The sequence below is a fragment of the Drosophila montana genome, unplaced genomic scaffold (genome assembly GCF_035044405.1).
Source record: "Drosophila montana isolate Dmon_TW-CO22-7 unplaced genomic scaffold, ASM3504440v1 contig_3683_1, whole genome shotgun sequence".
In the NCBI taxonomy this organism is placed as follows: domain Eukaryota; kingdom Metazoa; phylum Arthropoda; class Insecta; order Diptera; family Drosophilidae; genus Drosophila; species Drosophila montana.
The window spans coordinates 39437-66623 of record NW_026998570.1 but is presented as its reverse complement, the minus strand read 5'-3'; the positions used below and the strand labels follow the sequence as shown (position 1 = coordinate 66623).

Sequence of the window (27187 nt, the reverse complement as noted above, 5' to 3'; positions counted from 1 at the left end):
AGATATAGATATAGAGAAAAGTTTAGATACATTCAAAAATGTACAGGGTAGACAAGTAAATTATAAGATTATACTTCAATATTACTAAATGATTGCAGCCCTGGTTTCGTTACAGAAAGTTTATAACACATTTAATCTGGGCATACTGTTTCGCTGAAAAAAAAAAAAAAAAAAAAATCGTATTTTTAGTTATCTTTTAAAATTCTTTTAATTCTATTTTTTCCGAATGTCAGCGCTCTCGCAAATTAACGAAATGGGCAATTTCCCGCCAGTTGCGGCCTGCTTTACACTTGAAAAGTCCCAGTTGTCCACATGGCGTTCTGAGTTCTTCACGCTGCCAATTAACCGACTGGCCCAAAATGTTTGTACCGCGCGTGATCCGATCAGCGCTTGTATGAGGCAGGACCAGAAGGCGTCAACAATACCCGGCAAGGAACACTTTGAGGTGAATAAGCTGGCAAAGTCGACGGTTGGCGGCCCAAAATGGATCTGTGCTGGCCTCGATCTGCTGCGTCTATCCATGCGCAAGGATTGCGAACTCTCCGCCCCTTATCTGTTCTACTGGCACAAGCTGGAGCGCTGTAATTATTTTCTCCATACTGTGATAGAGCTCCTGGCACGTTGTGAGCCAGTAGATGGGCGCACCTTTAGGTACTTGATGAAGCACACGGTGCCCGATGGCGGGAATTGGCAGATGTTTGTGAATCTCATCCAGAAGTATGGTGTTATGCCCAAGCAATTCTATCTGGCAAGCTGGTCGTCAACTCGATCGCTGCATCTTAATAAGATGCTTAGGAGCAAGGTAAGTGCTGTCCATCTCATCCAGATTGACACTAAGTCATTATATTTTGCAGCTGCACGAGTTTAGCTGCCGACTGCATGCGCAATTTACATTTGATGGGGATGGCCATATGCTGCGATTAATGATGGAACCCATGATTGAAGAGCTTTACAAAATAATTAGCATTTGCTTGGGAACGCCGCCAGTAAACTTTACGTGGAGCTTAAAAGATGAAGACCAGAAGCTAATTTATACACCTCTGAGCTTTTACAAGGCCATGATAGAGCCTTATTTTTCACGCGATGCGCAGGTTTGCTTGGGCCACGATCCCCGCCTCAGCTCCATCTATTACCGCAACTATCACATCGCAAACAGCTCCAATATGATTGATGGACTACGCCAAAGCTACAACAACCAACCAATGGAGATCCTGCTGGATATCATCGTAAATTCTCTGGCAGCTGGCTCAGCTGTGTGGCTGGCCTGCGATCTGCCAGTTTTGTTTAACACCAAGTCGGATGTGCTCAGCCTGAAAATGTACCACTTTGATCAGGTTTTCGGCATGCCCGTGGGCACGGCACTTGACAAAGCCGATCGTATGCTCTACAAGGCGACGCGACGCAATACAGCGCTATTGCTGACAGAGGTCACATTGGATGCAGTGCGGCAGCCGTTGCAATTTAGCACAATGCGAAAGGCAACAGAAACGACAACCACCAAAAAGACGGAGTCCACAGATAGCCTGCACCTGCCGGAGGCTGTCGAGGCTGACGCTGATGCCAAACAGGATGCAGTCAAGCGCAAAGTGGCCAGCGACAAGGCTACCGTCTTGAACGTCGATTGGCTGCGGGAGTATGCCTTCGAGATAGTTGTCGACTCCCGTTATGTGCCGCCAGGCGTGATGCACGCGCTTCAAACTCAGCCCAGCGTGGAACTGCCCGTTTGGGACCCCATGGGCGCGCTCCTCAGTTGATGGCTGATGAGTCCCCAGGTAGTTGTTCAGGGCTGGCATACTGTCCAATACACTAAATCAGCTGTCATCAATTTTAAATTATGGCAAGGAACTGCTTCGGCTTGGCCCAAACCAAATTCATTGGTATTAAATGCGTTTCAAGACATTTATAGAAAATTGTAATAAGTTTTTAAATATTAAATGATGTATGATGAAGCCAAACGGTATATTGTAAAATTTTAAATAATAATACAATTTTAATATTATTGTTATTTTATTTTATAGAAATTATACATTATTTAAAATAAAACCCTAATTTAATTATTATAAAATATGATTTGTAACTGAGTTTCTAATTATTCCATATAACCAAATTAGTTCATCCTTTTTCTCGAAATTCCAACCCTGTTATACATATATAGCAATTTTTACTAAATGTCTAATTAAATTTAATTAAATGATTGGCTTTTCGAGGAATTTATAAAAAATTTTATTTAATGCTCACAAACGCTCCTAGACAGGCGGAATATTTTAAAACTTTACATATTTTATTTTTATAAGTAATGATTTCATTTCATTTATTTTAATTTAATTTTTTTTTAAATTAATCTTAAACATTTCTGACTCCACGAGCGGAATTAGTTTTTATTTTTCTCTGACTTTAATTGCTGTCATGTATTGAAATTATTGAGAAATCTTCAGCCCAACCGACGAGGCGCGACCTTCGCTAAGTTTTTGGGAATTAGACTTACGTGCCTAGCATGCCTAATTAGGCATTAGAGAGACAATTGCGGCGGGAGTTTGGAGGAAAATGCGACCGTTGCCGTCAAGTCGACGACTGTTTTGGACTTAAGGGATTTGCGCTGGAGAAATTTGACTTTGCGTAAAAGAGGAACAAAAAAAAGCGCATTGCCTTAAGACAAAATTTTCATTTATTAAATTTTCGATAAAATGTTCTACCATTTCTTATAACTTTTTCCTATGCCATAGCCAATATTATAACCTCGACCAGCACCAATGTAGGGATTGGTATAGTAGGGCCGCGGTTGTACCAGAATTGGTTGTACTATCACCTGTGGCTCTGGATAGAACAGCTTCTTCAGAAGATGACGTGGCCGACGTAGCTGATTAGTCTCTGATGGCGTGGCGGCGCCTCCCTCTTCTGTCGTGGAAACTGCATCAGCATGCAGGTCAGCATCTGGCAAATCAGCAACTGCATTGTGGTTATCAGGAAAGGCCACGACCAAGGCGACAGTGAGGCTGCTCAGCAAAAGAAACGCAACGAACTTCATCCTGACGAAAGACGATCTGCAACTGAATCAACTAAACAGCCAACAGACTCTTAAATACGTGGTAAAAAAAAAAAAGAAGAAAATTGTGTGCAGGTAGCATCTGGGCAAAACTACCTGATTTATGTTTGCGGAGCAGCTGCAGAGGATTAGCGCAGATTACTACTTGGAAATGTTAAATCGTTTATGAGTGTATAAATCAGCAAGGCGATTTGGTAAATGCTTTTTTGGAATGCTTGAAACATATTTTATTTAACGGCTAATTCCTTTTTTGTCGTGGTTCCCTAACCCCTACACAAGCGCCTTACTATATGATATATGTACGTAAATAATATTTAGCTATTCCTTATCCTTAATGCGGCGGTGCTGGCATACCCGCGGGTGGTGCAGGTACTCCATCAGGCGGTGGTGGCATTCCCTCAGGTGGTGGTGGAATCTGGCGGCGTTGCTGTTGAGTCACAAATAATAAATATAATGTGCAATTAGTAAAGTGATTTAACTCTTTGCTGATGTTGCACAGTCTCTAATTTGAGTATCTTAAAACTATGCCTGAGAAGTTCAAAAAACATTTTCCCTAAATGACAAATGAGCTCGCCCAGACTCCTGGTACTGAGAAAGTCCATTACACATTGGTGTAAAATAAGTCAAGAAGTTTTCGTAATTGCGTTTTTAGAATGCTTTAAGCAAGTTTTATTTGCTTGTACTTGTTATTCTTGTTTGCTACTCGACATGGTTCCACTAACATCCACATAGGTTCTGCTTCAGTTTTGACTACAATATTTAGTTATGGTATTGGTATACTAGCTGGTGGTAAGTAAATACCAGGTGGCAACTGGCCAATGAATGGGAAATAATTAGGTGAAGGCAAGAAAACAAAAGAATGAACAAAGATCTAATGAGAACTAACTAGTTAATAAATATAGGAGTAGTTGGAGCAAGCTTAACGTAAAAGTATTCGAATAGTTTACTTACCCTGATATGTGAAGGTGGTTCTTCATTGGTCGCCTGCTGCGTTGGTTCGTTGTTCATGATATTACGACGGGACTGTTAGCATATGGACAGATTTCAGGTGTAATATAGTTATAGTTATATCTGATAGCTTACTCTAAAATGCGGTGGGGGTGGTGGCGGTTGCTCGTTGTTGACATAAGCCGATCCGCTCTCGAGTCCCTTTTTATGATTGTGGACATGGCGCCGTGCCTAGAATTAGTAGGCATTGGCAAAATTCCATAAGTAAACGCTTATAATCCAGGAGGCGTCGCCGCATCAATTCCTCTTCATTAACGCTTAATTGGCGACGCGTCTTGGGGCAGAGAGATTTTAACTTTTGCGCTATTTATCTCACAACAGACTTACCCTGACAAAGAGGCGCATCGGCTCCTGTTGCAAAAACTTATTTAGAATATTTGTAATAGTGCAGCAAGTATTATATCGCTTACCTCCAAGCCCATTTTGGAGCCACCGCCACCGTGACCGCCACCACGTCCGTCCACGCCGAACAATGTCAAAGCCACCACGTAAACAAGCAAAATAACGCAAAATAGCTTCATTTTGGAGCCGTCACGTCGCGTTCAATATTTTGAGAATGGGAGAAACTTCTGACTTCTCGCCGCTGGCCAGCACTTGGCTGTGCAGCTTCTTTTATACGTTCTGCCCCCATGGGTATTGCGATTTTAATTGGCTTGTTAAACGTTATCCGAAATCTTGTAAAATGTCAGCTTGCCAAGTAATTGTCGATGCGTATCGCACAGGGGCAACAATTTAATTGTTTATTAAATCCCAGTTATTAGCAGCTGCCAAATGACATAAAAACAAGATGTATTCTCAAGATACATCTGCATTAACATCAAACGGGCGGCATTTGAAAAGAGAGTGTGTTTCCAATTTTCCATCTACTCTTAAAATATACACATATTGGAAAATTGAGGAAGTAAGATATGAATAATATGTACGAATAAATTATGCTCGTGCTTAATTAATTTATTGGAATATAGATTCAAGTACTTCAAGAGCAACATTTTAAAAGAGAAACCTCTAAAGACAACGGGTGCATTCAGATGTTAAATTCATTTTATAATTTATATTTGTTGAATAAACTTAACTTAACTTATTTTAAACGTTTCTGTACCCTTGTCACGAAATGTATTAAGCATAGTGGGAAATATCTCCGACCCTATTTATATTGATTATACATTATTTTAATTCTTTATCAGTTTGTCTCATATCTCAGTCTTTCTACTACAGGCAGAACATACATATCTCGAAGTCGCCCAGATCGATGTTCTATATAGCTGTCATACATGTACATATATGAATTTTAAGTTCTTGTATGAAAGTTTTTTGTTTATCACGATATTTTAGCCAAATTTGTCATTGACAATTTATACCGTGCTCCTTACTTATAAACAAGATCTTTTTACAGATCATACTAAAGAGTATTCGAGAGTATGAATCTCTATCATAAAAGACGGTTAAATAAGTTTTTGTATGAAAAACTTTCGGATTCAATATATCTTGAACAAACTCAGCAATTAGTACTTCGCCTTTGGTCAAAATGGTTTATGGTGGTTATGGACATGCCTTTAATAAAATAAAAAATTTACAATAAAAAAAAATTATTATCGTGTTATTGGCAATAGTGTACCAAAAGAGTAAGGTTGTTTGCAAGGTTGACCTAACATAGTGTAATTAAAAAAGTTGTTCTGATCAGTTAATAGATGTTTGGCTAAAATAAACGTTTTAGAGTTATCTCAGATGTGATTTTCATAATCTGCGAACATTGCAAGCTACATTTAATCTATGGCTGTTGCTTATAATGCGCCCTGTTGCCAAAGTTCAGCACCATGTCACTTGCAGCCCTGGCACTTGAAAACTGTGTGCGAGTATTGGGCTCTTTTCACGCTCTTCTTCTTCATATCCGGCACTAAACACGCCGGAATGAGTCCACGTCCACGTTTACCAGAGCTTTGCATAATTTTGAAATTATAACACGCTTTGATGCTGACGTGCCGAAAGGCGTAGGGCGCAAAATGCGTGTTTCTGTCGCCATCTTTGTCTGTGTCTCAGCCTCTCGTTGTCAACCAAGTCAAATAGAGGTGCAGGCGACAAAAACGAAATTGTTGAAAAAGAGTACAAAATAAATAAGCGCACTTTTTCTCATTTCCGTTGCTTACTTTGACGTGTTTAGTTTTTGATGTGCACATTCGCGCAAACAGCAACAATAACAATAGCAAGAACAACGGGACCAACAGTAAAGGCAGATGATTAAATTCGTCGCCAGTGTGGACAACGCCGTTGGTGCCTCTCTATATGGGTTGCTCGTTGTCTGCATCTTAGAAACACCCGCTCTTTTGCTCTGCTCCTATTTTTGTCGCGCTCTCTCTTTCACTCTGCCACTCTCCTTCGGGCTTCCTTTCTGTCTCTGTGTGTAAACTTTTCTCATTAGAAAACTTTTACTATTTCCGCTACTCAACGCCAAACGCAAACAACAAACAAACAGCAGCAGCGGCAAACAACAAAAAAAGCATAAAATAAAATAAAATGAAAATAAAAATTAAATGAAACATAAAATAAAAAATAAACAAGAAAAAATGAGTATCTTCGGCACGCAGGAGTTCAAATACCCTTTGGAGACACAGAAGCGTTATGTCCAACCGATTGTTCCTATAGCGATAGAATAAGGTAGCCCTACTTGATACAGGTTTTTAATTGCTTTGAACTTTGACAAGATATATTGGGAATATGTATATGAACGTGTGGACAAAAGTTCATTTTCTTAAGATCTTTCCTATTGAGCTTTTTGATAAAGAAGTCCGAAACATATATACAAGTTTCTCATATGTAAAGAAACAGATTAAACTTTTAAATGCATAGATTGGTCAACATATCATATAAAGCAAACAACTTTTAAAGCAAAATCTTAACCTATGGCAGCTATATGATATAGATAGAAGAATATATGATATAGATAGAGACTCAACAACTCTTTACGTTACATAATGTATGACAAAGTTAAAATATCCTTTACAAGGGTAAACACATAAAAAATCGTTTAGCGGACAAAAGAAAATGTGTTGCGAATAAAATTTCGGTGTGCGTAAGTGACCGAATTGACATTGTTCCAGTGCATACATAAGCTATTTAAAATGTGGCAGCTGCGCTGTTGCACAATTTCAGCAATTTGCAACAGGCGCAACACAAAGGACTCTGCGAGCCTGTGAATTTGCTTTATTTAATTCTACCAAAAGCAGATGGAAAATGTCAAAGTCGCTGTTTGAAAATCAATAAATCAGCGTTTACCGTTTTACCTTTACCTCAGTTTCAATTCAATCAGATTTTGTTATTTGATTTTGCCAGCCTCCGCGCTTTCCTGTTTCCTGTGACTTGCAGTGCGCATTTCCTTCAAGTGCCTCGCATTTGCTCTAATTTGATTTTGAGCGGCAGCTTCTTATGCGATTCCATTACCTGTCACTGGCTTAAAATGTGCCAATTTTCAGTTGTGTTTATTGATTTAAGTCGAGTCAAAGATGACTGATATTTCTGTGTATGTATAATTAGATTGCACCATGCGTGTACCATGAATAAAAAAATAAAAAAAAAACCAATACAAGTCAGGCACATTAAAATGTATTTTTGACTATAGTCATCAAGATAGATGACTTTTAAAAGAACGACATCGAAGATTTTATACCCTTCTACACATTTGTCTTACGGCTCTGCAGATATGTGAAAATAGTTGCCATACAAACTTTTTTTTTCGCCCGATTCTTTCTATTATAAAATAATTGTGCTATGAAAAGATTTCGCATATATTTACATATGTGCATAGTGAAATTTTAAAATGCCGAGTTTAGTCTAAATAAGATTTAACAAATATGTTAGAAGTACAGTGAGGCTAATAAATGCCAAATTTTGTCAAGATATCTTGATAAACACAAATGTTTTGATGAACCTACCTTTAGATCGATCGTTCCTATGACAACTATATTGTATTATATACCACCTGCAGCAGGAAATCAGACCCATGCTCTATTTTCATAGAAACAAACAGACGGCGATTGCTCTTTGAACTCGGCTATTGATGCTGATCATTTGATGATGATATGATATTGATCATATGTATGCATTATGTGGTCGAAGGTGTCCTTCTATGCGTTACACATTTTATGAATAAATTTTAATACCATCTACAAAGGCAAGTATAAAAATTCTAGTGCACTGCATAAGAATCGTCCATTATCCAACAGGCTACCATCTAAATTTTATGGTATCGATCAATTTTTCCAATTTTTTGATCGATATTTTGGGATTGATCCGTAGAGAATCTAATAATGTTCACTCTGGCTTTCAACTTTATACAAAAATAAAGATTTCCGCGATATGCCACGCCATAGCGAGCATAGCTATATAATCTTAACACTTTATCTGACGCCGAGTATAGACAGTCAGACGGATGGACGGGCAAACGGACATTGCAATAATCCAATATACTCTCTCAAACGATAATACAAATAATTCGAAAAAACAAATAAAAAAAAGTATCGATCGTATTTTAAAGAAAAGTTGTAAAGCGGACAAAATATGGAACAAAATCGTTTCGCATTATTGCCTTAAAATGAAGTGTAATTAATTTGTACTATCGTAAACGTATCGCCTAGGCGAAACGCTTTCCTCTTTCCATAATCGAAAAGCTTTTGTAACCCTCCGAAGGGACTCAAAACTGAGCTACTATTGTTGTACTTGCATATATTCAAATAAGATAAGATGGGATATCGTCGGCTAATCTCGATACTTACTCTCAGTAATGGGCTTTCACCTTTCGCCACAAAAAAACGATAATGTGGGAAATGTGGTACGCAATCTTAGAAGTACCCCATATAAATGGGTTGTTTAGATCTAATTTACAATATCAATCTAATTGCTGTTTAAAATTTAATAGCAACAACATTCAGGATAAAATTCCGATTTAGCAGATTTTAGCAAAATCTCATCAGTTTATCAACAAATTGAGAGGGCCCTCAATTTGTATGCAATTTTTGTGCAACCGAAATGCACTCGTAAGGGGGGCCCCCATTTCGTTTATAATGGATATACAACGTACTCGTAGAAATATATACGAAATGCAATTACAGCACGCTCCATTAGCAGCCCGAAGAGTACCATTAAATGCGCGCCATAGGCATTACTAGGCATTACGGCCGGGCTGCCAATTGGCAAAGTGGCTGCCAGTCAGCCGGGCGGTTAATTCTCAGCACTTTGGTTGGGCTAAACATAAACCAGGGAATTCGCAGCGGCCTTTCGCATTGGTGTCCAGCAATTGAAATGTGTTTTAGTTGTCACTACTAAATACCACCCACCACCCCCTTTCCCTTCCAGCCATGCCACACCCCGCACTCCTAACTCAGAATGGATTCGGTAATAAGTAAGTTCAATAGCGTCAAGACTCTGGTGGGCAACGTCACGTGTCTGGCAAGCGGATTGCCCAGAAAGCCTCACGAACCGGATAATGATCAACGAACTGTATACGTTTCCGCAATCGTAGTCAAATCGACAAACATGCACACCGAATGCAACGGCTCCTGATGCGGATGCTGATGCGGATGCTGATGCTGCTGTCGTTCGGGGAATAGGAATGAGAATGAAAACGAGAATGCGAATGCGAATGCGAATGCGACTGCTAAAGGGAGATGTCATGGGCTTAAGGTTGGTATCGAAGCCACGGAGCTGTTGCCCAAGCAACTTATGCCGCTCAACTGGCAGACCCCTCCCCCCCACCGCCCGTCCCCCACAGAGCCGACTCTAATGTAAACACCCCTCGCTCGAATGTTTTGCATTATTGATAAACTGCTCGGTCGTCTCCATCGTCTGCGTGGCAAGAAATAAAGCAGCGCCAAAGAATATTTATGACACTTGCCATGCTCCAACAAACTGTGTAAAAAAAATTTGTGTATGTGTGTGTCTGCTGCTAGCAGACGGGCACGCCCCAAAAGCGAAACGTGTCAGGCATTAAGCGCCTGAACGTGTGCAGCAGCCCTTTATTACCCTAGCCGAAGGGTTGTCCAATAATATTCACGAATTTCAAATCTTACCTTTTTTTATCGCTTAAGCCTAAGACATAATAAGCATATTTAATAAAAAAAAAAAACATTAAAAATATTAAGATAAAATTAAAATAAAAATATTCTTTATATATACATTTTGATATAATATATTATAATTTAATATACTATATATATATATATATCTATTTTTTTATTATTTTATTTTATAAATGAAAATAACATAAACAAGACAAAAAAATATCTATAATATATTTGATGCCATTTAACGTGAAGGAATGATAATTTTTAACTAAATACGTGCTATGGAAGCTTCTTGTTCAAATCGAAAGGATATTTATTAGTGTACCACGGAAAATAAATACTATCTTGCTACAAGGACAAGCAACATTTGTTGCACTTTTCGCAATTGCTGTAGGGAAAAAGGCAGGGGCAATGAAGCGTTTAAGGGGGGTGTGGGGGGGCTTCAGCTACGCAATGCACAAAAGTGCAGAAATTATAAAAGTAGTGCTAGATGCAGACTGTAGACTGTAGACCTGTAGCCGTCCAAAAAGAATTTGCCAGACCAATTTAGCGCGGCTGGCGAATGCGCCACAGTGAGTGTAAAAAATTTGTGCACATTGCGTTGTAATTGCATTTGCTCTGTTGTTGCAAAGTGCCAAAAAAAAAAGAGGAAAAATTCAGAGAAAGAGGCACAAAGAGTCCAAGGACTGCCACAAAAAAAAAATGTGAGCATTGGCGTTGCAAAGGGCGTGGCCGTTGCGTTTGTCTGGATACGCACACGTCACGTAGTGCAGTTGCCGTAACTAAAACTTCATCAATTTGCCTTGTGAATCCTTCGTCGGATTGGTGGATCGGTGGGTGGTGGGTGGTGAGTGGTGCTTGGAGCAGCCCCTTTGCACACGTGTGACTATTAATGCATTGCGATTTATTCATGATTAATTACAGCGTTTAAAAGAGCATAAATATGCACAGCAAATTTTATTAACAAAAATAATTAAATGAATCACACGAAACGAGTCTGGATGCATAATAAATGCATTTTCATTAAAGCATTTGCTTTATATATTGAAATATCAGTTGACTTAATTGCATTATACATGACATTCCCCATATGCAGACTGCGCGAGAAGCACTATCAGATTCCGTATTTATCATAACAATTCGAATTTTATTCAGCATCGTTTAAGGACGCCAAATTAATACAATTACCATAATACATGTCAATTGTTCCAAGAACAAGTCAATTTTAAAGAAAGTTGCGCGTACTTCTACTCACAGATACCCCCAAATAAGCAAGGGACAGTCAAGCGAAAAGCTGATTTGGTTATATTTTATGTGAAGTATATTTAAGAGAATACCCTATACTAAAACCATTATAAGCGTTCTGTGGCTACACGAAATGTATTCATATAGACAAGTTAATTAAAGACAGGTTTTTTTTGTGGCAATCACACAATGGAAATTAGCAATTCTCGGCTGAGACTCATATTTCGTATTTATTTGAAGCTGTCTTAAGATTTCCCACTTGGCGTATACTCGGTGACCACATACGCGCCATCATCCTCGCGATAGCCCAATCCGTTGTAGACAACAAAGGTCCAGTAGTACAGCGTGTCGCCTATATTCAAAACCGTTTCACGATCACGGAATGTCCAGCGTCCCTTCTTCGCGTTGGGTATATCGCGCGCCCAGCTGCCAGCTTCCAATCCATCAAAATCCTCGTTTAGCTTGCCATGGAAGGCGAACAATGTAATGCCCTCTTCGTGCGGTATGGAAACCTCAAATCCCTTGGGATAGAACACGCGCACCTGGGCGTTTGGCACCTTGTACGCCGCACACACCGCCACGGCTGTCAGAATCAAAACGCAGTTTAAAGCCAAACGCATCTCGTGTTCCCCTGAGAGCGCGTTTCGAAATGCGGAATTAAAGCTCGAGTTAAGCTGGTTTATATGAAAATGCGAGAGCTTTCGCTTATCAGACAATAACAAGCAAGACAAAGCAGCTCCAGCTGATAACGTGAGACTCAGAGTTTCTCTCTATTCAATGCTATTATTTTTTCATTCATTTAACTAAAAAGTTTTGAAATTCTTTACAATAATTTTGTAATCTTTTAATTAACGATTTTTATTAAAAGATTAAAAGACATTCACCCAATTAATTCCGATAATTCTTGTTACGTTCCGGTCATTCAACACATGAACACATGAACATCGAAATTATACGATTTTATCTCATTATTTGCATAAACATGGACGTATTGCACCTTGCATAGCTCCAATATTTCACGATTCCGATACCATTTATTTGATTCATCCTAAAGCTCGTCGAGATCTCCCAAAATCTCCTTTAATAAGCACCACAGCGTAGTTTTCGAGGCACGAGATCTAGCTCAGCATTTGTGAAGAAAAGGGCAAAATTCGTTACAAGGTAGCTTAAAATAAAATTTAATGATATCATATTATAAACTTACCCAAGTCATCGGCATGAATATAAAAATACAAAGTCTAAAGATCCCTTACGATTAAGCTTAAAATATACATATAACAAGACGCCGTTACGAATAACGTATGAGTAATAAAATCAATTTCTAGATATATGTGCATCAGAATAGATTCAAATAAAATGAACCAGAATTTACTACAATATATACTGTAACCGGCATATTCAGTAATATAGTTTCAACCGTTTTTAATTATTATTAATATCAACAAGTATTTAGAATGTTTATATGACCTTCTGAATTCAACAAATCCCAACCAAAGACAATATAAACATATATTGTGAATATGATTATGGTCCAACAATGATCGGTATCTGTTTTGTTGTATCAACTACAATTAATTATTAATTATTATACCCTTGCAGAGGGTATTATAATTTTGCATCGAAATTTGTAACGCCTAGAAGGAGACATCTCCGGCCCCATAAAGTATATATATTCTTGATCAGTATCAACAGCCGATTCGATATAGCCTTGTCCGTCTGTATGAACAAGTTTTTTGCTTATCAAGATATCTAGACCAAACTTGGCAATCATAACTTTTACTATGCTCCCTACATTTATGCAAAATCTTTTTTACATCGGATCACTATTTCATATAGCTGCCAGAGGATCGATCGGTCGAAAATGAGGTTCTTGTATGAAAAACTTTCTGTTTTTCAAGATATTTTAAATATACTCGGCATTAACTATTTTGAATGTGATTCTTAGCTACGGGCAAAGCGTTATAAATAGGTTGGGTCTGCAAGGGTATTTAATTTTCGGCGTGCCTAAGATATCCCTTCATTCTCAATTTTAATACTTGTGTTATGATATTATTTCATTTATTTAAATACACATAATACATACATTTCTTTGTAGCAATATTTTTGCTTTATTTATAAATATTTTTCAAAGGGTTATCAGTTAATTATATCATTGAATTCGCGTTTTGGTTCCGGTCATTTAATCCACAGTCATACATAGTAGAATATGAACCGCATAATAACATGACTCAGCATCATTACTGATGGCCATATGGCTGTATTGCTCCTTGCACTGCTCCAATTCCTCCCGCAGACGATACCATTCCTTTGATTTATCTTTGAGAACCAATTCCATATCGAGCTTGCCATCATCTCCCAAGATATCTTTTAACAAGCACTTGCCGTAGCATTGAAATTTATTTGGAATATTTTCGACTAGTGGCTTTTGCGGTATGGTTTCTAGCTCCTCATTAGTTATGTTATTAAGCTTTTGGCAGATTTCATTACCACTGCCTATTCTGAACTGAATTCTATTTAAAACTTACACACAAACAAACTTACCACAGACAAAATTATAGACGCTAAGAGGCATCGATGTATACTCATGATGCACCAAAAGCTGGAAATGATTTGACTAATGAGTAGCAGAAATAAAATTCGTTTATATAGAGTTTATAACTACATGTATAAAACCAGTTAAAAATCTGTAAAACGTGCACTCGAAACTGATATTATACACCGAATAAATACCAACTATTCATACTAACTCAAATTTCATTTTCGACTTCTCAACACTGTTCACCAATGAATTTTGTAAAAGTGGTAACTCTGCAGGTTTTCTGGCAATTGAATAAAAAAATAACGGAAATATTCTCAAATGAAATGTTTATTGAACACACTTGTAGAACATGGCAACTTATGGATGATATTGTCCATTGTCAAGCTCACTGTGCTCCGACTGAGCGGCCAGTGCCAAACGCTGTGCCTCTTGCTGTGCCCCAATAGCTGCATGCTCCGCTGCAATACGATCAAATGCGCTCAAATGCTTTTGGGTTGCATGAATGACGGCAGCGCTGCCATGGGGAGCAGCTGCGAGCGGCTGCAAGCAAATGGAAATACGAAATAATATTGTGCACAATGTACGATTTCCAAGAGATTGGCTCGTGACGGGCAGGTAGTATTGTGATTCGCGTGAACAACATTTGCAATTCATTTTAACCAATCACGCATCCATCTCTAGGCCGTACTCACCGCTTGACCTGGTGTGTGGCTGGCATGCTCTTGCGCAATGCGATTGTAGGCAGCGAAGTGCTTGCGCTTGGCCGCCTTGACGGCATCACTGTCCTCTAGCTGATGACTCAGCTGCGGATGGAAGCCATTCTTATCGGCTACGTACTGAACGGTGCGCACCTCATTCTTGGGATCCACATAGGAGAAGGCGCCGCGTATAACGCCGGAGCCATCGGATACCTCCGTATGCTGGCGATCTACATGACCAGGCGCACGTCCCGCCTGGTAGCTGAAAACATACGGATTAGCTGGCGCATGTGGCTCTGGTGTGGTGGCCAACTGCAGGTGCGACACATCCGCGCGACTGGCGCCCAATGCGCAAACGACCTTGCAACATACAACCGGAAATGTAGTTGTTATTTATGCGCTCGATAACTATCTTTGTCTATGGCTTACCAATATGAGAAATTGCTTCATGCTGTCTGCTTTTTGTTTCTTTTTTTAACGTGTGGCTCTTTGTTGAACTGCGTTGGGAAACTGAAAACCTGTAGCGAATTTTTGTTAGTCGTAGTCGTCGAAACCGAAAAAACTGGTCTGGCTCTCAGTGCTTTAGCTTCTCCGATTCGCTTTTTATATATACGCCGATCAAAGCTTTAAAGTCCAAACTTGTTTTGTTTTTTTTTCAATTTCGCATTCATAAACAAGACAATTCGACATTAATGTTGATTTTAATGTATTTTGTAATAATACCCCAGATAAGCAAGCTTTGCTGTTATTCAAATATACCTAGTTCCTCTAATACTACAATCTCTCAATGTCATATATTCTTAAAATTTGCAATCTTGAAAGTGTGTACTCAAATCTCTCTTGGAAATTTTTGATGATGAAAGGTTTGCATTCAACCAAAAACAAATTGACATTTTAGTGAATTAATAGATGAAACCTACAATAGTAAAATATAATACCAATTATCGCAAATCATGAAAATAGCATATTTTTAAAGCTATGAAAATAAACAGTTTTAATAATATATTTGGGAATTTAAATGCCTGCAACTAAATGTTTGCCACTAAAATAAACAGGAATGACGCATAAAAAAACCGAACATAAAACAAGCTTGTTTTCCTATTAAACTAAATTTACAAACAGGAATAAATTCGCTAATCGACACCATGTAAAACAAGTAAATAATATATTGCAGACGAATTCTTTATACGATTTGTGGATGAAAGATTTTCTATTAATGGGCTTAACGATAGGGCCTTTTATTCTGTCGGAAAGAGAAAATACTTGTGACCTTTTATATCATGTATTTAATTATATGCTTAAAGTTTTAGACAGACGGAAAAAGTTAATCTATACTTAAGCATATTAGAAACAGAGGTAAAAAATACTTATGGATTTAAAACTATGTTTTAAGAATATTTAAAGTTTTTACATACTATATTTATTATTTACCGAGCGAAAAAATTTATATCAGTGATACTTTGTTCATTAAGAGAAGCTACATATTTATGTACATACTTAAAAGCAAATAATTAAATTGCTTTAAAGATGAGCTTAACTCGCTTTAACAAAACTATTGTCCCTTATTGTATATACAGAATTGTGCACATAAAAGCAAATACTTAACATATAAAAATAAGACTAGGTCAGTGTCTGAACTGTCTGCAACAACCAGCCGCCATAGGCAGGGACACGCGTGTAAACGCCCGGATACTGAGCATTTGCGCAGCCCAAGCCCCAGGATACAATGCCGAGCAGTTTGAAGCGACCAGCAATTCGAACGACCAATGGACCACCAGAATCGCCCATGCAGCTGTCGCGATCTCCAAGTCCAGACTTGCTGCCTGCACAGAACATGGTGCTGGTCACGGTGCCGGCGCCAAAATAGTTCTGAGTACAAATCTGGCGATCTAGCTGGACGATGACTGTGTAATGCAGACGCGGTGCAGTCGACATTTGCTCGACAGCTGTTGAGCCCCAACCGCTGACGAAGAGCTGCGCCTGTGCGGCCAAATTATCCGTCGGCGCAACGAACTGAATAGGCTGTATGTTGAGACTATAATTAAGCGGTTGTTGCAGCTGTACCAAAGCGATGTCGTTGTTCATGTGCGTGGGAAAGTTGAATTGCTCGTGGGGAATGATGCGACGAACGCGAACGTAGCTGCCACCACTTGACCACAGGGTAGAGCCGGCTCGTATGGCATAGAGTTGCGGCTCATTGGACTTCAGCACGCAATGAGCAGCGGTGAGGACAAGGCTGGGCGCCAATATGGTGCCGCCACAGATATGACGGGTGCCCATCTGCACTGACACCTGATGCGGAAAGTGTGCGATTTTTGTCTCCCAGCCACCCACAATGCGACCGTCCTGTGGACCAGGACTGCCACTCGGCACCGTTAGCTTCTGCTCCTCCGTACTGATCTCCTGGGCAGCGGCAAATGCCAGCCAAGCGAAGAGAAGCAGTTGAATGCGCTGCATGATGTGATGCGAAAGCTGACTTACGGATAATCGTGTGACTTTCGTTGCTGGCAACTTTTATAGGCTAACCACGCACAGATATCTTGGCGCTTATCGCATTTTTGTATTTGCCAGCGACACCAGATTTCACAGACGCCGTCAAGGGCTGCTCGCATGGCCCTCAGGGTGCTGCGATTAACCTTAGACGAGGTTGTGGCTAGGTATTTATGAAAATATATGAGCGATGTGTAACTGTCGAAATCATAGTGGGCGCAATGTGTTCATTTCAACTAATGTCTAGGCTTTTGCTCTTCCAATCATCTTTCCATAGCCGTTACCTGCTCCTTGAGGTAATCCAAATGATTGACGCTGTCTTCCATAACATCGTACTGATAACCCACATGCTGCAGGATGAGCGTCATCTTCTGCAGGTTCTGATTGCTGTAATCGGAAACCACGTCCACTTGTGTGAAGTTCTTTAGCGTCTGATGCATAATCTGTGTTACACTTTATAGTTTAGCACATACATATAATACAATTAATAATTTGTTTTCCCACCTCATTTGTCTTGGAGCCTCGAACCACTTGCCTGGCCACAGAACCTAAGTTGTTCACATTAACGCCAACGCGAGCGCACAGACGCTTCTTGGAATCATCAAACAAGTGACGGGCACTGGAACTAGACGCTGATGCCATTTTATTTTTGGGTTTTAACAATTTTTATAAATTTTCACAAATTTTTCTGCGTAAACAATGCAAAGGCCAAGGTGAATATCTCACAGATGTGTTTTGTAGCAGTCAGCTTGCGCTCGTATACAGCACAGAGTTGCCAGATCCAGCAGTTGACGTTTGTCAACACTATGAATTTGAATTGATTTTTAAATCCTTGCAAAATCAGTTATTTAATTAACTTGTTAAAAAACGAATGAACTCTTGATTTCTAGTATAAGTTAATATAAATAAAATTAAGTGAATAAAGAATAAATATAACAAGTTAATTCATAGATTTTTATTCAGCAGTTAATTTAATATCACATTTTATTGCTGCTTCGTTTTAGCCAAAATACCTGTGCTTCCGACTAAAACAACGGTTTACTTTCGGCTTAGCACCTTGGCATCGGTTATTCCATGCCACCCAGGCGGAGAAGCCTTGTTGTTGTCTGATATATTTGGCGCAGGCAATAGAATACCTTATGTCATTGCTGAGCAACAGTCGACAGGGTAAGCGACACAAATCTGTGGACGGTCGTCCATCCGCTGGCTTGCACCAGTAGCGATCGTTGATCTGAAACAGTCCCCAGTCAACGGAGCCATCCACATTTGATGGATTAATAGCCCTTGTATTGAACGAGCTCTCGCCCTCGACCAGGCAGAGCCAATCCGGCAGCTCGTTGTAGGGCACACCATAGCGATAAAGCTGTCGCGCCAGGCTACATTTGTTCACTTGGCGAGCTTGGATCGTTCTCGTACCTAGAACGATCATTAGATACAGCATCGGATAAATCCGCAACGTTTTTGGCATCTTCCTTAAATGTGAACTGCCAGAGAGTTAGGCCAGGCTTATATAGTGCTTGGGACAGCAAATTTTGAATAGCTGCCCAATCTACATTTTTTACAAGCGTCCACTTGAACAGCTCTCAAGTGGACCCACACTTGAGCATAAATTAAGTACACTGTCCTACACAAGACTTGGCATTATTTTTCTCGTTCAATGCGCTTCAATTCTAATGTGTGCTGTAAGCCAAGTTCAAATATTTTGTTGATTTGTCTTTTTCGCTGATAAATGGAGTGGGAAATGCTCGACATTTGGCCGCGTTGAGCAATAATAAACGCATTCAGTTTCACTTTCAAAAGCCGCCTCAGAATCTTTTGTGCGATTCGATTTATTTATTTATGGCCTGTTGGGTATTATTCAACATTTGAATATGCCTCTTGAAAGTTGTCGGCGCCGCGTGTGCTCCAAAAATGGAGAACACTTGGGCAAATAAAACAATCGTAAATGTCATTCAACTTGGAAACATGTTTTAATTGGTAATGCGTTAGAGAATGATATATAAAGTGTGCAACAGTACAAAAGGGAACTAGAACTAATATACTTTTGGCAGTTCATGGGACGTCATCGGGTTGAGTTCGTTTTCCGCCTGACCTGCGGGCACTTGATACCCGCTTTTGGGCAAATATTGGCGTTTTCTGGACAACGGGCGCATCACAATGTGCGCCACGCAGGTGCAAATCGCAGCTATGGCAAAATACTTGAAGCTTTCGCGCCCGCCCAGACGCTTAAACATAATACCCCCAATGAGTGAGCCAATGGAGAAGCCCAGCCCATCATCCATGCCCGCCATAAGACCCTGTACAGTGGCTGAGGTGCCGGGTGGTGCCACTGCCGAAGCATAGGCAACAATGCAAGTGTAGCAGAGGGCATAGGTTATGCCCTGGAAGAACAGCTCCACGCCGACCAGATACCAGGGATTCGGTATCCAGGATATAAGCGATAAGCGTAACGCATAGAAGAAGAAACACATGCTCATGCAGTGCACATAGCCAAGTTTCTTAATAATCTTGCCGCTGTAGAAAAAGAATGGCACCTCGCCGGCCAGACACTCGGCGGCCACCACAAGCCCTTCGATAAGCTTGATGTCTGCCATGTAGCCCGTCTCGGCAGCCACCTCTTCCACATGCCAGAACATAAAGTAAATGATGAAGGAGTCAATAATGCCCGCCATGGTGGCGAAAAACAGAAATGTAACAATCGGCGGCTGACGCACCAGATCCCAGACATCCTTCCATATGGACTCGGAGCCGCCCAGCTTGGGCATCTTCAGCTTGGACACGCTAAACAAATCCAGCACACTAAATACACCCATTATAATCAGAGCGGGCGTAAAGCTCTTGATAGCATCCGAGGTCCACAGATTAACCACAACTCCAGCGAGCAGCGCGGTGGCGCCAAATCCAATGGTGCCCCAAACGCGCTGCGCACCATATTTGCTCTGCTCCTCCTCGCCCAGCATATCAAAGCAACAGGCATCCGATATGGAATTGGTCACATTAAAGCCAATCGTGCCGACGAACAGCAAGCAGACAAAGAGCCAAAACGTGCCGCTGCCGTAAATACAACTGGCGATGTGCTCCACTTGACAGTCGACGCTGGTGTTGCTCCAATAGATGGCCGGGGTCAGTTCAGTCAGACAGATAAAGTAGCTGTCGTTCCCATGTTGCAGATTGGGGGATAGGTTTAGCTCTGCGATAGACTGAGGTGCCACAATCAACGTCTGGAAGCTGTAGTTCCCCTGGCTGCACTGCGCCTGGTGCGTTGCCTGGCAATAGGCATCAGACGCATAAATCTCCGGCGGACAGTGTAGCGGCTCCTGGGTCAATGTCACTGTCCACTGTACGCTTGTCTCGTTCAGATCAATGGCATGTGGTTCATTGGGCAGAAAATAGAAGCCACCATAAGCCAATGTCATAATCACAATCAATATCATAAATATGAACTTGCGCAGGTTCTGTAGAGGAGCAAATTGATTTCGGATTAGGATAAGAATTCAAATTCCAGTTTCGTGCGGCTTACTATAAAATAGTCGGCCAGAAAGCCAATAAGGGGCTTGGCAAGCACATAGAGAACGGGCAATATGGCAGTTATATAACCCATAATATCTGGTGGAATGCCAATCTGTTTGCCTATCACTGAGAGTTGCGGCAATATGGGACCCATTGCTGTAAGGTAAGTTAAGAATTGGTTTATTTAAGAATGGGTTAATTTAACAGATTAATTATAATTACCCGCCATAAAGAAGAAGAAATGCGCCTTAATGGGCAGCAGGCGTTTGTTTATTCGCGCCATTGTCTCAGAAGTGTGCTATAGTAGTAGTATATATATATATATATATATAAATAATTTCAATAGAGTATATCACAGTTTGACGACTCCATGCACCGGCGTCGTAATCTTTATTTGTTTTGGTTTCTCCTCAGCTGATAGGACCATAGTTAATGCATCGAGGGTGCAGCCGATTTGTAGAGCATACAAGAGTCTGTGAAGTTAAGTAGAGGCATATTATAAATTTTATGTTGCTATGTGCGAACCAAAAGTCTTATCTAATCGTTTCCAGCGAGGAGTCTGTAACAAAGGGCCAGCATAAAATTTGATAAAGATAAGATATTAATGTTAATTGTTTTATTAGCACAAACATATCTTAAATTATTTCAATTATACTAGTATTAATATAAGCTATAAAGACGTGCAAATCTTATCTATAGCACGCATGCTATAGATGTCTGTATAGATGTTTAGCATAAACAAAAAGCGTGTTATTTATAATTCAGCCTCATACTACGAGTCCATATAGATATATACAGTTTATAGTACTAAGCACCTTCAGGTCGTCTGTTGGCAGGTTGATAAGTGGATTACAATCGGGTGGAAATTTTGTTTGCGATAGCTAATGTAGACAATAATTGAATATATAGACTAGAAATAATTTCAACAATCTATTTAAATAATTGCAAATAATTAAATATTATTTACTTCCAGTTCAAGGACTCTTTCTTCCCACAAGCCATATATATATTTATTGTTGCACCAATTTAATCAGCGCAATCATAAATAAATCGTTAAAATTTAAAACAAAGCAAGATCAAAGCGTTAAGCGCTTGTGAAGCAAGCGTAATGCAACATACGCACCTATAAGCAGAGGTGTGTACATCGAAACCGGTTCAAGATATGTTATTTATATAATAAATACAACGCGTATGCACAGTAAACTTGACACAGAAAAATTAAACGATGAACGCTCCGTACTGCCGGCAAGTTAATTGCCAAAATAAAAGGTTGTTTACAATACACAAAAAAACCAAAAATAATCTAGACAGAAAGTGCGACCGTTAAACGGCCTCAAAGTACCAGTCGCTGGTAATTAGTATATTGTATATTATTATTATTAATTTAAATGTAATTAAGACACGAATCGAATAAAAACTTAATACACAAGCCGCAACTCGAAATTATAAAATGGAAATATAATGGGATTTTACACGAATCCGAATCTACAGAAATCGCGAGAGAACGTCAACTAGTTAAGTCAATAACAACTGGGAAGCCATAGGAATGCGCGTACTATAAAAACTTGTAGAGGCTGCGACTGAATAAACCCATCAAAAATGAGCTAAGCATTCGAATACAATGGCACACTTTCACAGCTCGACTATGACATATATAATTTAATAGAGAATTAGTTGAGAATTTAATTACACACTGGAATATCACGCGAGCTGGAGCTCTCTTTTGGAGACTGGAGATCAAGTTGAAGGCGTTGATACGCCGCAAAGTGCCAGCTACGACTGATATTGCAAGTCGCCGACAATTGTGCCCTGCCCCACAGTCTTGAAATGGGGCAGACGTGCGCCGATAAGCTGCGCGGACTGATAAGCAGGCCGCCAATAATATTACACACTAAAAAGTTATAAACAGAAATCAGCTGCATTGATAAGTCGCCAGATTACAATTGCTAGATACACAAACTGTATATATATTTTACCTACTTTTTTATTTTTATATAATAATTATAATACTTATAGGGTTTTAAAAGAAATCAGCTGCATTGATAACTCGCCAGATTATAATTGCTAGATACAAAAACTGTATATATTTTACCAACTGTTTTTATTTATTTTAGATACCCCAATAATTATAATACTTATAAGGTTTCAGTTCAGCATTGATAAGGCACGAGATTATAATTGCGAGATAGACAGTCTGAAATATGTGCAAGTTTATATTTTTACTTTTTTAAGTTATTTCCAATCCGTTTTGTTCAGCAGAGTTTTTTGGCCCCTTTGGCAGCTGAACGGGCTAGATCTTTGGGCATGTAATTCCCCCAAACGCACCTCCCATGGATTCTGATCAATCAATCAAAACCTGGAATAGCCCAAGCGCCGTCTGAGTCAGCGTCAGCGGCTGTGCGTTGCTTTTGTTTACGTGCGATGATTTTTGAATCTCGGATTGAAACAAGTTTTATTCGTTGCATCCGCAGCTGACGACGTAAGCTCCAACGGAGGCGGTCAGACAGTCGCCGCTGTTCGTCCGTCGCGTGTGGTCGACTGAATCTCAGCGCGTTCTCAGCTTAAGCACATCCAATATACATATAAATATATATATATATATATATATTGATACTGCCTGGTCGCGTATATACAAATATACATATTTATATATGCATGTAAATATTGGTAGGCGTTCTTTGTGGCCCGAGTGCTGATAGCGCGACTAATTGACTTTCATTAAAACAAAGTGCTTTTAAAATATTTTAAATACACATCCTACACAACAATGCAGCCGCTGATATCAATGTTTATTTGGTCGTTTCTCCCGATCCTATCAATATCTACTTGTCAGGCTGTCGAACCACTCAACGATGGCAAATGTAAGTCCAGATTGAGGGCATAGAAATACATGGAATATTATTTAATTGGTGCACTTGATTATATTGTTTATTGTGTGAGAATTTTATGAACTATTTAACTCTTTTGAATAAACAAACCGATTAAATGCAAATCAATTACAAAATCTATTGTGGTGTTTTTTTAAATTACACAAAAATAAGTGTAAATTATCTTCAACAAAGCACAGAATATAAATCTAAATGACTTGAAGCATTAAATACAGCTGAAAATCCATTTATTAAAAGTGCTGTGGTAGCTATAATATATACAAGTCTGATCTTAAGCAGTGAAAAATTAAAAAGTGGTGTTAAACACAAATGCACATCAATCAAGAAACAAAGTATTTAAAAAACGTCAGAAGCGACTGAAAGATATGTTTATTTCAACAACAACAAAGTCCTAAAAATTCATTAGCATATGTTAATCAAAAAAAAAAAGTTTTATCCACAAACAACTTAAAAATTTCTTTTTAAAAAAAAACTGTTTATACACCGGCCGACCTTCATGGAGTAAAATAAAAAACAAGAAACACTAGACATATTGAGCACACCGAAGCGTAAACACGCTAAGAAATCACTTAAGAAATTAAAGATTAAATATCTAGATCTCACGAAAAGTATTAAAAAAAAGCTACAATGGCATTGAAGATGTATTTCTCTTAAAAGCGATTTTTCAACATTCATTAATAGTTTTATAATTCTCCACAAAACATCTATGACAAAGTAGAGTATGCAAAATGTAGAATTGAGATAAAATATAATAATAATTTAAAAAAAAAATGTGATGCAGAGCTTATATTTATTTCAAGTTTTTGCTATTAGCTTTCAAACTTGTTGTAGTGCTCGATTTTATGCATTCAACCCACATTGACAATGTTTTAATACTTTAGAAAAGTCATTTAAAGTACATCAGCCAATATCTAAACACAATTTATATATATTAATTCATATATATATCCAAGCTATATATATATATATATTTACAAGCTGTCAGCTGTGCTTAACTCATCCGCATACACGCCGAAAACCTGTCTCCGAAGAGTCTCGTAACAAATTGGGGATTCGGACACGCGTCGACCTTGACTGCCTGCTCCACTGGCGAAAATCCAAAATTGAAATATTTCTCTTGAATTCACATGACAACTGTTACCTGCGAATTCTGCGTAATTGTCATGACATCTGAGATTCCCAAGACGAGAGCAAAATGCAAAAAGAGTTGAGCAGGAAACCGGTTGCGCATGCTTTTATGCAAAAGAGGGGAATTTTTAATTCCAACCGCTGTTTCCGAAAACTGCACGCAATAAACGACTAAATCACACACAAAACTAATTAAACTTTTAACGGAATGCTAAAGGTTAAACTTTTTGTTTGCTTCAAATTCACATTCTATTCTCTCTTGTGTCCAGTGCGCGTCTGTGTGGTCGAATCTCGGGGTATCTATCGTAAGGCGCCCCAGTTCTGTCCACTGCTGACGGCCACGAGTAACATTGAGTGCGTTATTGGTGTGGATCGCTTGGACTGTGTGCGTCGCATACACAAGGGAACTGCACATTTTGGTGTGCTCACCTCCGAGGATTTGGTGGCAGCTCGCTGGGCCAGTGTGGAGATTTTGGTTGCCAGCGAACTGCGTTCACATGAGTCGCCATTTGAGTACGAAATTGTTGCCGTAGTGGATAACAGTGCCGGTATACACACAGTCCATGATCTGCATGGCGCTAAGCTGTGCCATCCTGGTTATGGTTTGGATAACCACTGGACCGAGGTGTTGGCTAATGTAAGAACAGAAACAATAAACCGATTAACAAGGTCCACTTCCACTTTGAATATAACAACATATTTCTTGCAGTATTTCGAGTCAGCCTTGGTGGCCAAGTCCTGCAATCCTGAGCTTACTTTAACTGAAGATCGCATTGCTGCATCCGCTAGATTTTTTGGACCCAGCTGCAAGGCGGGTCCCTGGGTGCCAGATCGTAAACAAGATCGCATTCTAAAGGATCGATATCCATCACTATGTCAAATGTGCTATGATCCCTATAGCTGCGATGATACGGACAAGCATTGGGGTCGGCGTGGCACCCTTTACTGTCTGACCAGTGGCGGCGGAAGCGTCTCCTGGGCACGCCTGGACGACACACGCAGTCACTTTGGCGTGAGTAGCGAATAATTGAATACATTGAATGGGAACTTTGCTAAACATTACATTTTACATTTTATAGCTGGCGGGTCTGGAGGCACAGGATGATCCTGAGAAGTACAGCTATCTTTGTCCGGACGGACATTTGCAGCCCATAAATGTAACCCGCCCCTGCATCTGGGTGTCCAAGCCGTGGCCTGTTGTTGCCGCACGGCGCTCACATGCCGCTCAGGTGCAGCGCCTTGTCACAGGACTCACACACGATGAGCCACAGAGTTGGCAGAACGCGTTGCTCAGCCTGCTTGAGACATATCATGTATTTACGGTGCCTCTGGACAATGTCATCTCCATAGATGATTATCTCGATCAGGCTGTTGGCTTTCAGTCGGCCTATAGTTTCCCAGAGTGCAATCCACCACGTTCCATTGTCGTCTGCACAACGTCCATAATCGAGCATATTAAGTGCTCCTGGTTGCAGGAGGCAGCCCAGGTGTATGGCGTCGAGCCGAATATTCAGTGTGTACGCACAACGAACTTGGAGCAGTGTATGGATGATACCCGCTACAAGAGCGCCGACGTACTGCTTGTTAATCATGAGCAGCGTGTACAGGCACAAAGAGAATACAAATTGACGCCCTTGCTCTTTGAGTTTGCGGAGCAAATGCACGATCGTTACGTAACCATTGCGCTGGTGCACAAGGATTCCAAATATAAAAGCTTTAAGGATTTGAGAGGCGCTCGCGCATGCCTACCAAGCTATGAGGGCGCTGCCCATCTTTCCGTCCTGGAAACTATCGTGAATGCCACTGGCAGCGTGCACTCGCTGCACTCATACTTCAATCACAACTCCTGCATCTGGCATCCGCATCGGGGCCGTCAGTGCCCATTGCATTATCAAGGCGATGAGGGTGCATTCCGTTGCTTGGCCGAGGGTGCCGATGTGGCGTTCCTCAGCTCCGATGTCTACAAGAAATATGTAAGCGGCAATTTAACATCCGACTGGCTGGCGCCTGGTAAGCAACAGTCTTACCGTCTGCTCTGTCCCTACGGCGGAATTGAACGGCATTCAAGGTTTGAGTACTGCTATCTGCACTGGACACCGCGCGGGCATTTGATGACGCACAATTCGTCGCAAACTCGGCACAATGAGATCTACAACTCGCTGCGAGACATGGATCATCTATTTGGCAAAAAATATAAAAGCGAGACGCGCCCCTTTTCGCTTTACGGCATCTTCGATAAGCGAAACGACGTTCTGTTCAAAGACAGCACAGATGCACTATTAAGCGCCCATGAACTGCAGCGGGATAATGCAAAGCGTTCCATGGAGCATGTCTATGAGCGCTACACGGCGCAGTATTACGATGCCGAAGGCGACGACAGCGGAGCGCATTTAGCCAGCGACAGTTGCTTTGTTTTGGTGTTGATTGCTGGCGTTTTGTGTCTGCTGCAACGCTTATCATTTTAGTCAATCTCAAGTGCACAAAAGGAACCTTAGTTATTGTGATATTAATTTGTACATGCGCACATATAAAGCTAAATTATTTTAGGAAACCTAAATACAACAACTTTTAGAAAACAAAACATA

The 27187-nt window shown here is 40.1% G+C and overlaps 10 protein-coding genes across 16 annotated transcripts; 2 read left to right on the top strand and 8 right to left on the bottom strand.

The window, feature by feature from the left end:
- The first annotated feature begins 194 nt into the window (after window positions 1-194).
- LOC135435746 (bleomycin hydrolase) lies at window positions 195-1999 on the top strand. The gene is made up of 2 exons (XM_064692942.1): window positions 195-802; window positions 855-1999. Exons 1-2 carry the CDS (start codon window positions 227-229, stop codon window positions 1752-1754), a joined length of 1476 nt encoding a protein of 491 aa, XP_064549012.1. The 5' UTR covers window positions 195-226; the 3' UTR covers window positions 1755-1999.
- Window positions 2000-2622: 623 nt separating this feature from the next.
- Window positions 2623-3051, bottom strand: LOC135435748 (uncharacterized). Its single transcript, XM_064692944.1, has one exon. The coding sequence runs from the start codon at window positions 3023-3025 to the stop codon at window positions 2690-2692; it is 336 nt and encodes a 111-aa protein (XP_064549014.1). The 5' UTR covers window positions 3026-3051; the 3' UTR covers window positions 2623-2689.
- Window positions 3052-3242: 191 nt separating this feature from the next.
- Window positions 3243-4633, bottom strand: LOC135435731 (uncharacterized). 4 transcript variants are annotated; one of them, XM_064692925.1, is made up of 5 exons: window positions 4462-4633; window positions 4379-4402; window positions 4127-4222; window positions 3995-4066; window positions 3243-3470 (listed from the first exon to the last, which is right to left on the bottom strand). In XM_064692925.1, the coding sequence occupies exons 1-5, from the start codon at window positions 4570-4572 to the stop codon at window positions 3375-3377; spliced, it is 399 nt and encodes a 132-aa protein (XP_064548995.1). In that variant the 5' UTR covers window positions 4573-4633; the 3' UTR covers window positions 3243-3374. The 4 variants fall into 4 exon arrangements, 2 of the variants coding, with proteins under 2 accessions (XP_064548995.1, XP_064548996.1); XR_010437420.1 differs by lacking the exon at window positions 3995-4066 and having other exon boundaries at window positions 4127-4325; XM_064692926.1 differs by lacking the exon at window positions 3995-4066.
- A 6467-nt stretch (window positions 4634-11100) lies between these two features.
- Window positions 11101-11992, bottom strand: LOC135435740 (gram-negative bacteria-binding protein 3). Its single transcript, XM_064692936.1, has one exon. The coding sequence runs from the start codon at window positions 11967-11969 to the stop codon at window positions 11595-11597; it is 375 nt and encodes a 124-aa protein (XP_064549006.1). The 5' UTR covers window positions 11970-11992; the 3' UTR covers window positions 11101-11594.
- A 2205-nt stretch (window positions 11993-14197) lies between these two features.
- Window positions 14198-15193, bottom strand: Cpr57A (Cuticular protein 57A). Its single transcript, XM_064692935.1, has 3 exons — window positions 15016-15193; window positions 14581-14946; window positions 14198-14428 (listed from the first exon to the last, which is right to left on the bottom strand). The coding sequence occupies exons 1-3, from the start codon at window positions 15034-15036 to the stop codon at window positions 14246-14248; spliced, it is 570 nt and encodes a 189-aa protein (XP_064549005.1). The 5' UTR covers window positions 15037-15193; the 3' UTR covers window positions 14198-14245.
- An 811-nt stretch (window positions 15194-16004) lies between these two features.
- LOC135435738 (trypsin alpha) lies at window positions 16005-17043 on the bottom strand. Its single transcript, XM_064692934.1, has one exon. It carries the CDS (start codon window positions 17041-17043, stop codon window positions 16207-16209), a length of 837 nt encoding a protein of 278 aa, XP_064549004.1. The 3' UTR covers window positions 16005-16206.
- Window positions 17044-17339: 296 nt separating this feature from the next.
- On the bottom strand, window positions 17340-17806 carry BORCS7 (BLOC-1 related complex subunit 7). The gene is made up of 2 exons (XM_064692937.1): window positions 17581-17806; window positions 17340-17519 (listed from the first exon to the last, which is right to left on the bottom strand). Exons 1-2 carry the CDS (start codon window positions 17716-17718, stop codon window positions 17340-17342), a joined length of 318 nt encoding a protein of 105 aa, XP_064549007.1. The 5' UTR covers window positions 17719-17806.
- Window positions 17807-18016: 210 nt separating this feature from the next.
- Window positions 18017-18695, bottom strand: LOC135435744 (lysozyme P). The gene has a single exon (XM_064692940.1). The coding sequence runs from the start codon at window positions 18542-18544 to the stop codon at window positions 18077-18079; it is 468 nt and encodes a 155-aa protein (XP_064549010.1). The 5' UTR covers window positions 18545-18695; the 3' UTR covers window positions 18017-18076.
- Window positions 18696-19022: 327 nt separating this feature from the next.
- LOC135435728 (major facilitator superfamily domain-containing protein 6) lies at window positions 19023-26492 on the bottom strand. Of its 4 annotated transcripts, none has more exons than XM_064692919.1 (4): window positions 26352-26492; window positions 20809-21059; window positions 20597-20742; window positions 19023-20531 (listed from the first exon to the last, which is right to left on the bottom strand). In XM_064692919.1, exons 2-4 carry the CDS (start codon window positions 20867-20869, stop codon window positions 19110-19112), a joined length of 1629 nt encoding a protein of 542 aa, XP_064548989.1. In that variant the 5' UTR covers window positions 20870-21059; window positions 26352-26492; the 3' UTR covers window positions 19023-19109. The 4 variants fall into 4 exon arrangements, with proteins under 4 accessions (XP_064548989.1, XP_064548988.1, XP_064548990.1 ...); XM_064692918.1 differs by lacking the exon at window positions 26352-26492 and adding an exon at window positions 22281-22386; XM_064692920.1 differs by lacking the exon at window positions 26352-26492 and adding an exon at window positions 22277-22374.
- Tsf3 (Transferrin 3) lies at window positions 22997-27067 on the top strand. Its single transcript, XM_064692917.1, has 4 exons — window positions 22997-23447; window positions 24872-25239; window positions 25312-25614; window positions 25682-27067. The coding sequence occupies exons 1-4, from the start codon at window positions 23354-23356 to the stop codon at window positions 27065-27067; spliced, it is 2151 nt and encodes a 716-aa protein (XP_064548987.1). The 5' UTR covers window positions 22997-23353.
- The last annotated feature ends 120 nt before the right edge of the window (window positions 27068-27187 follow it).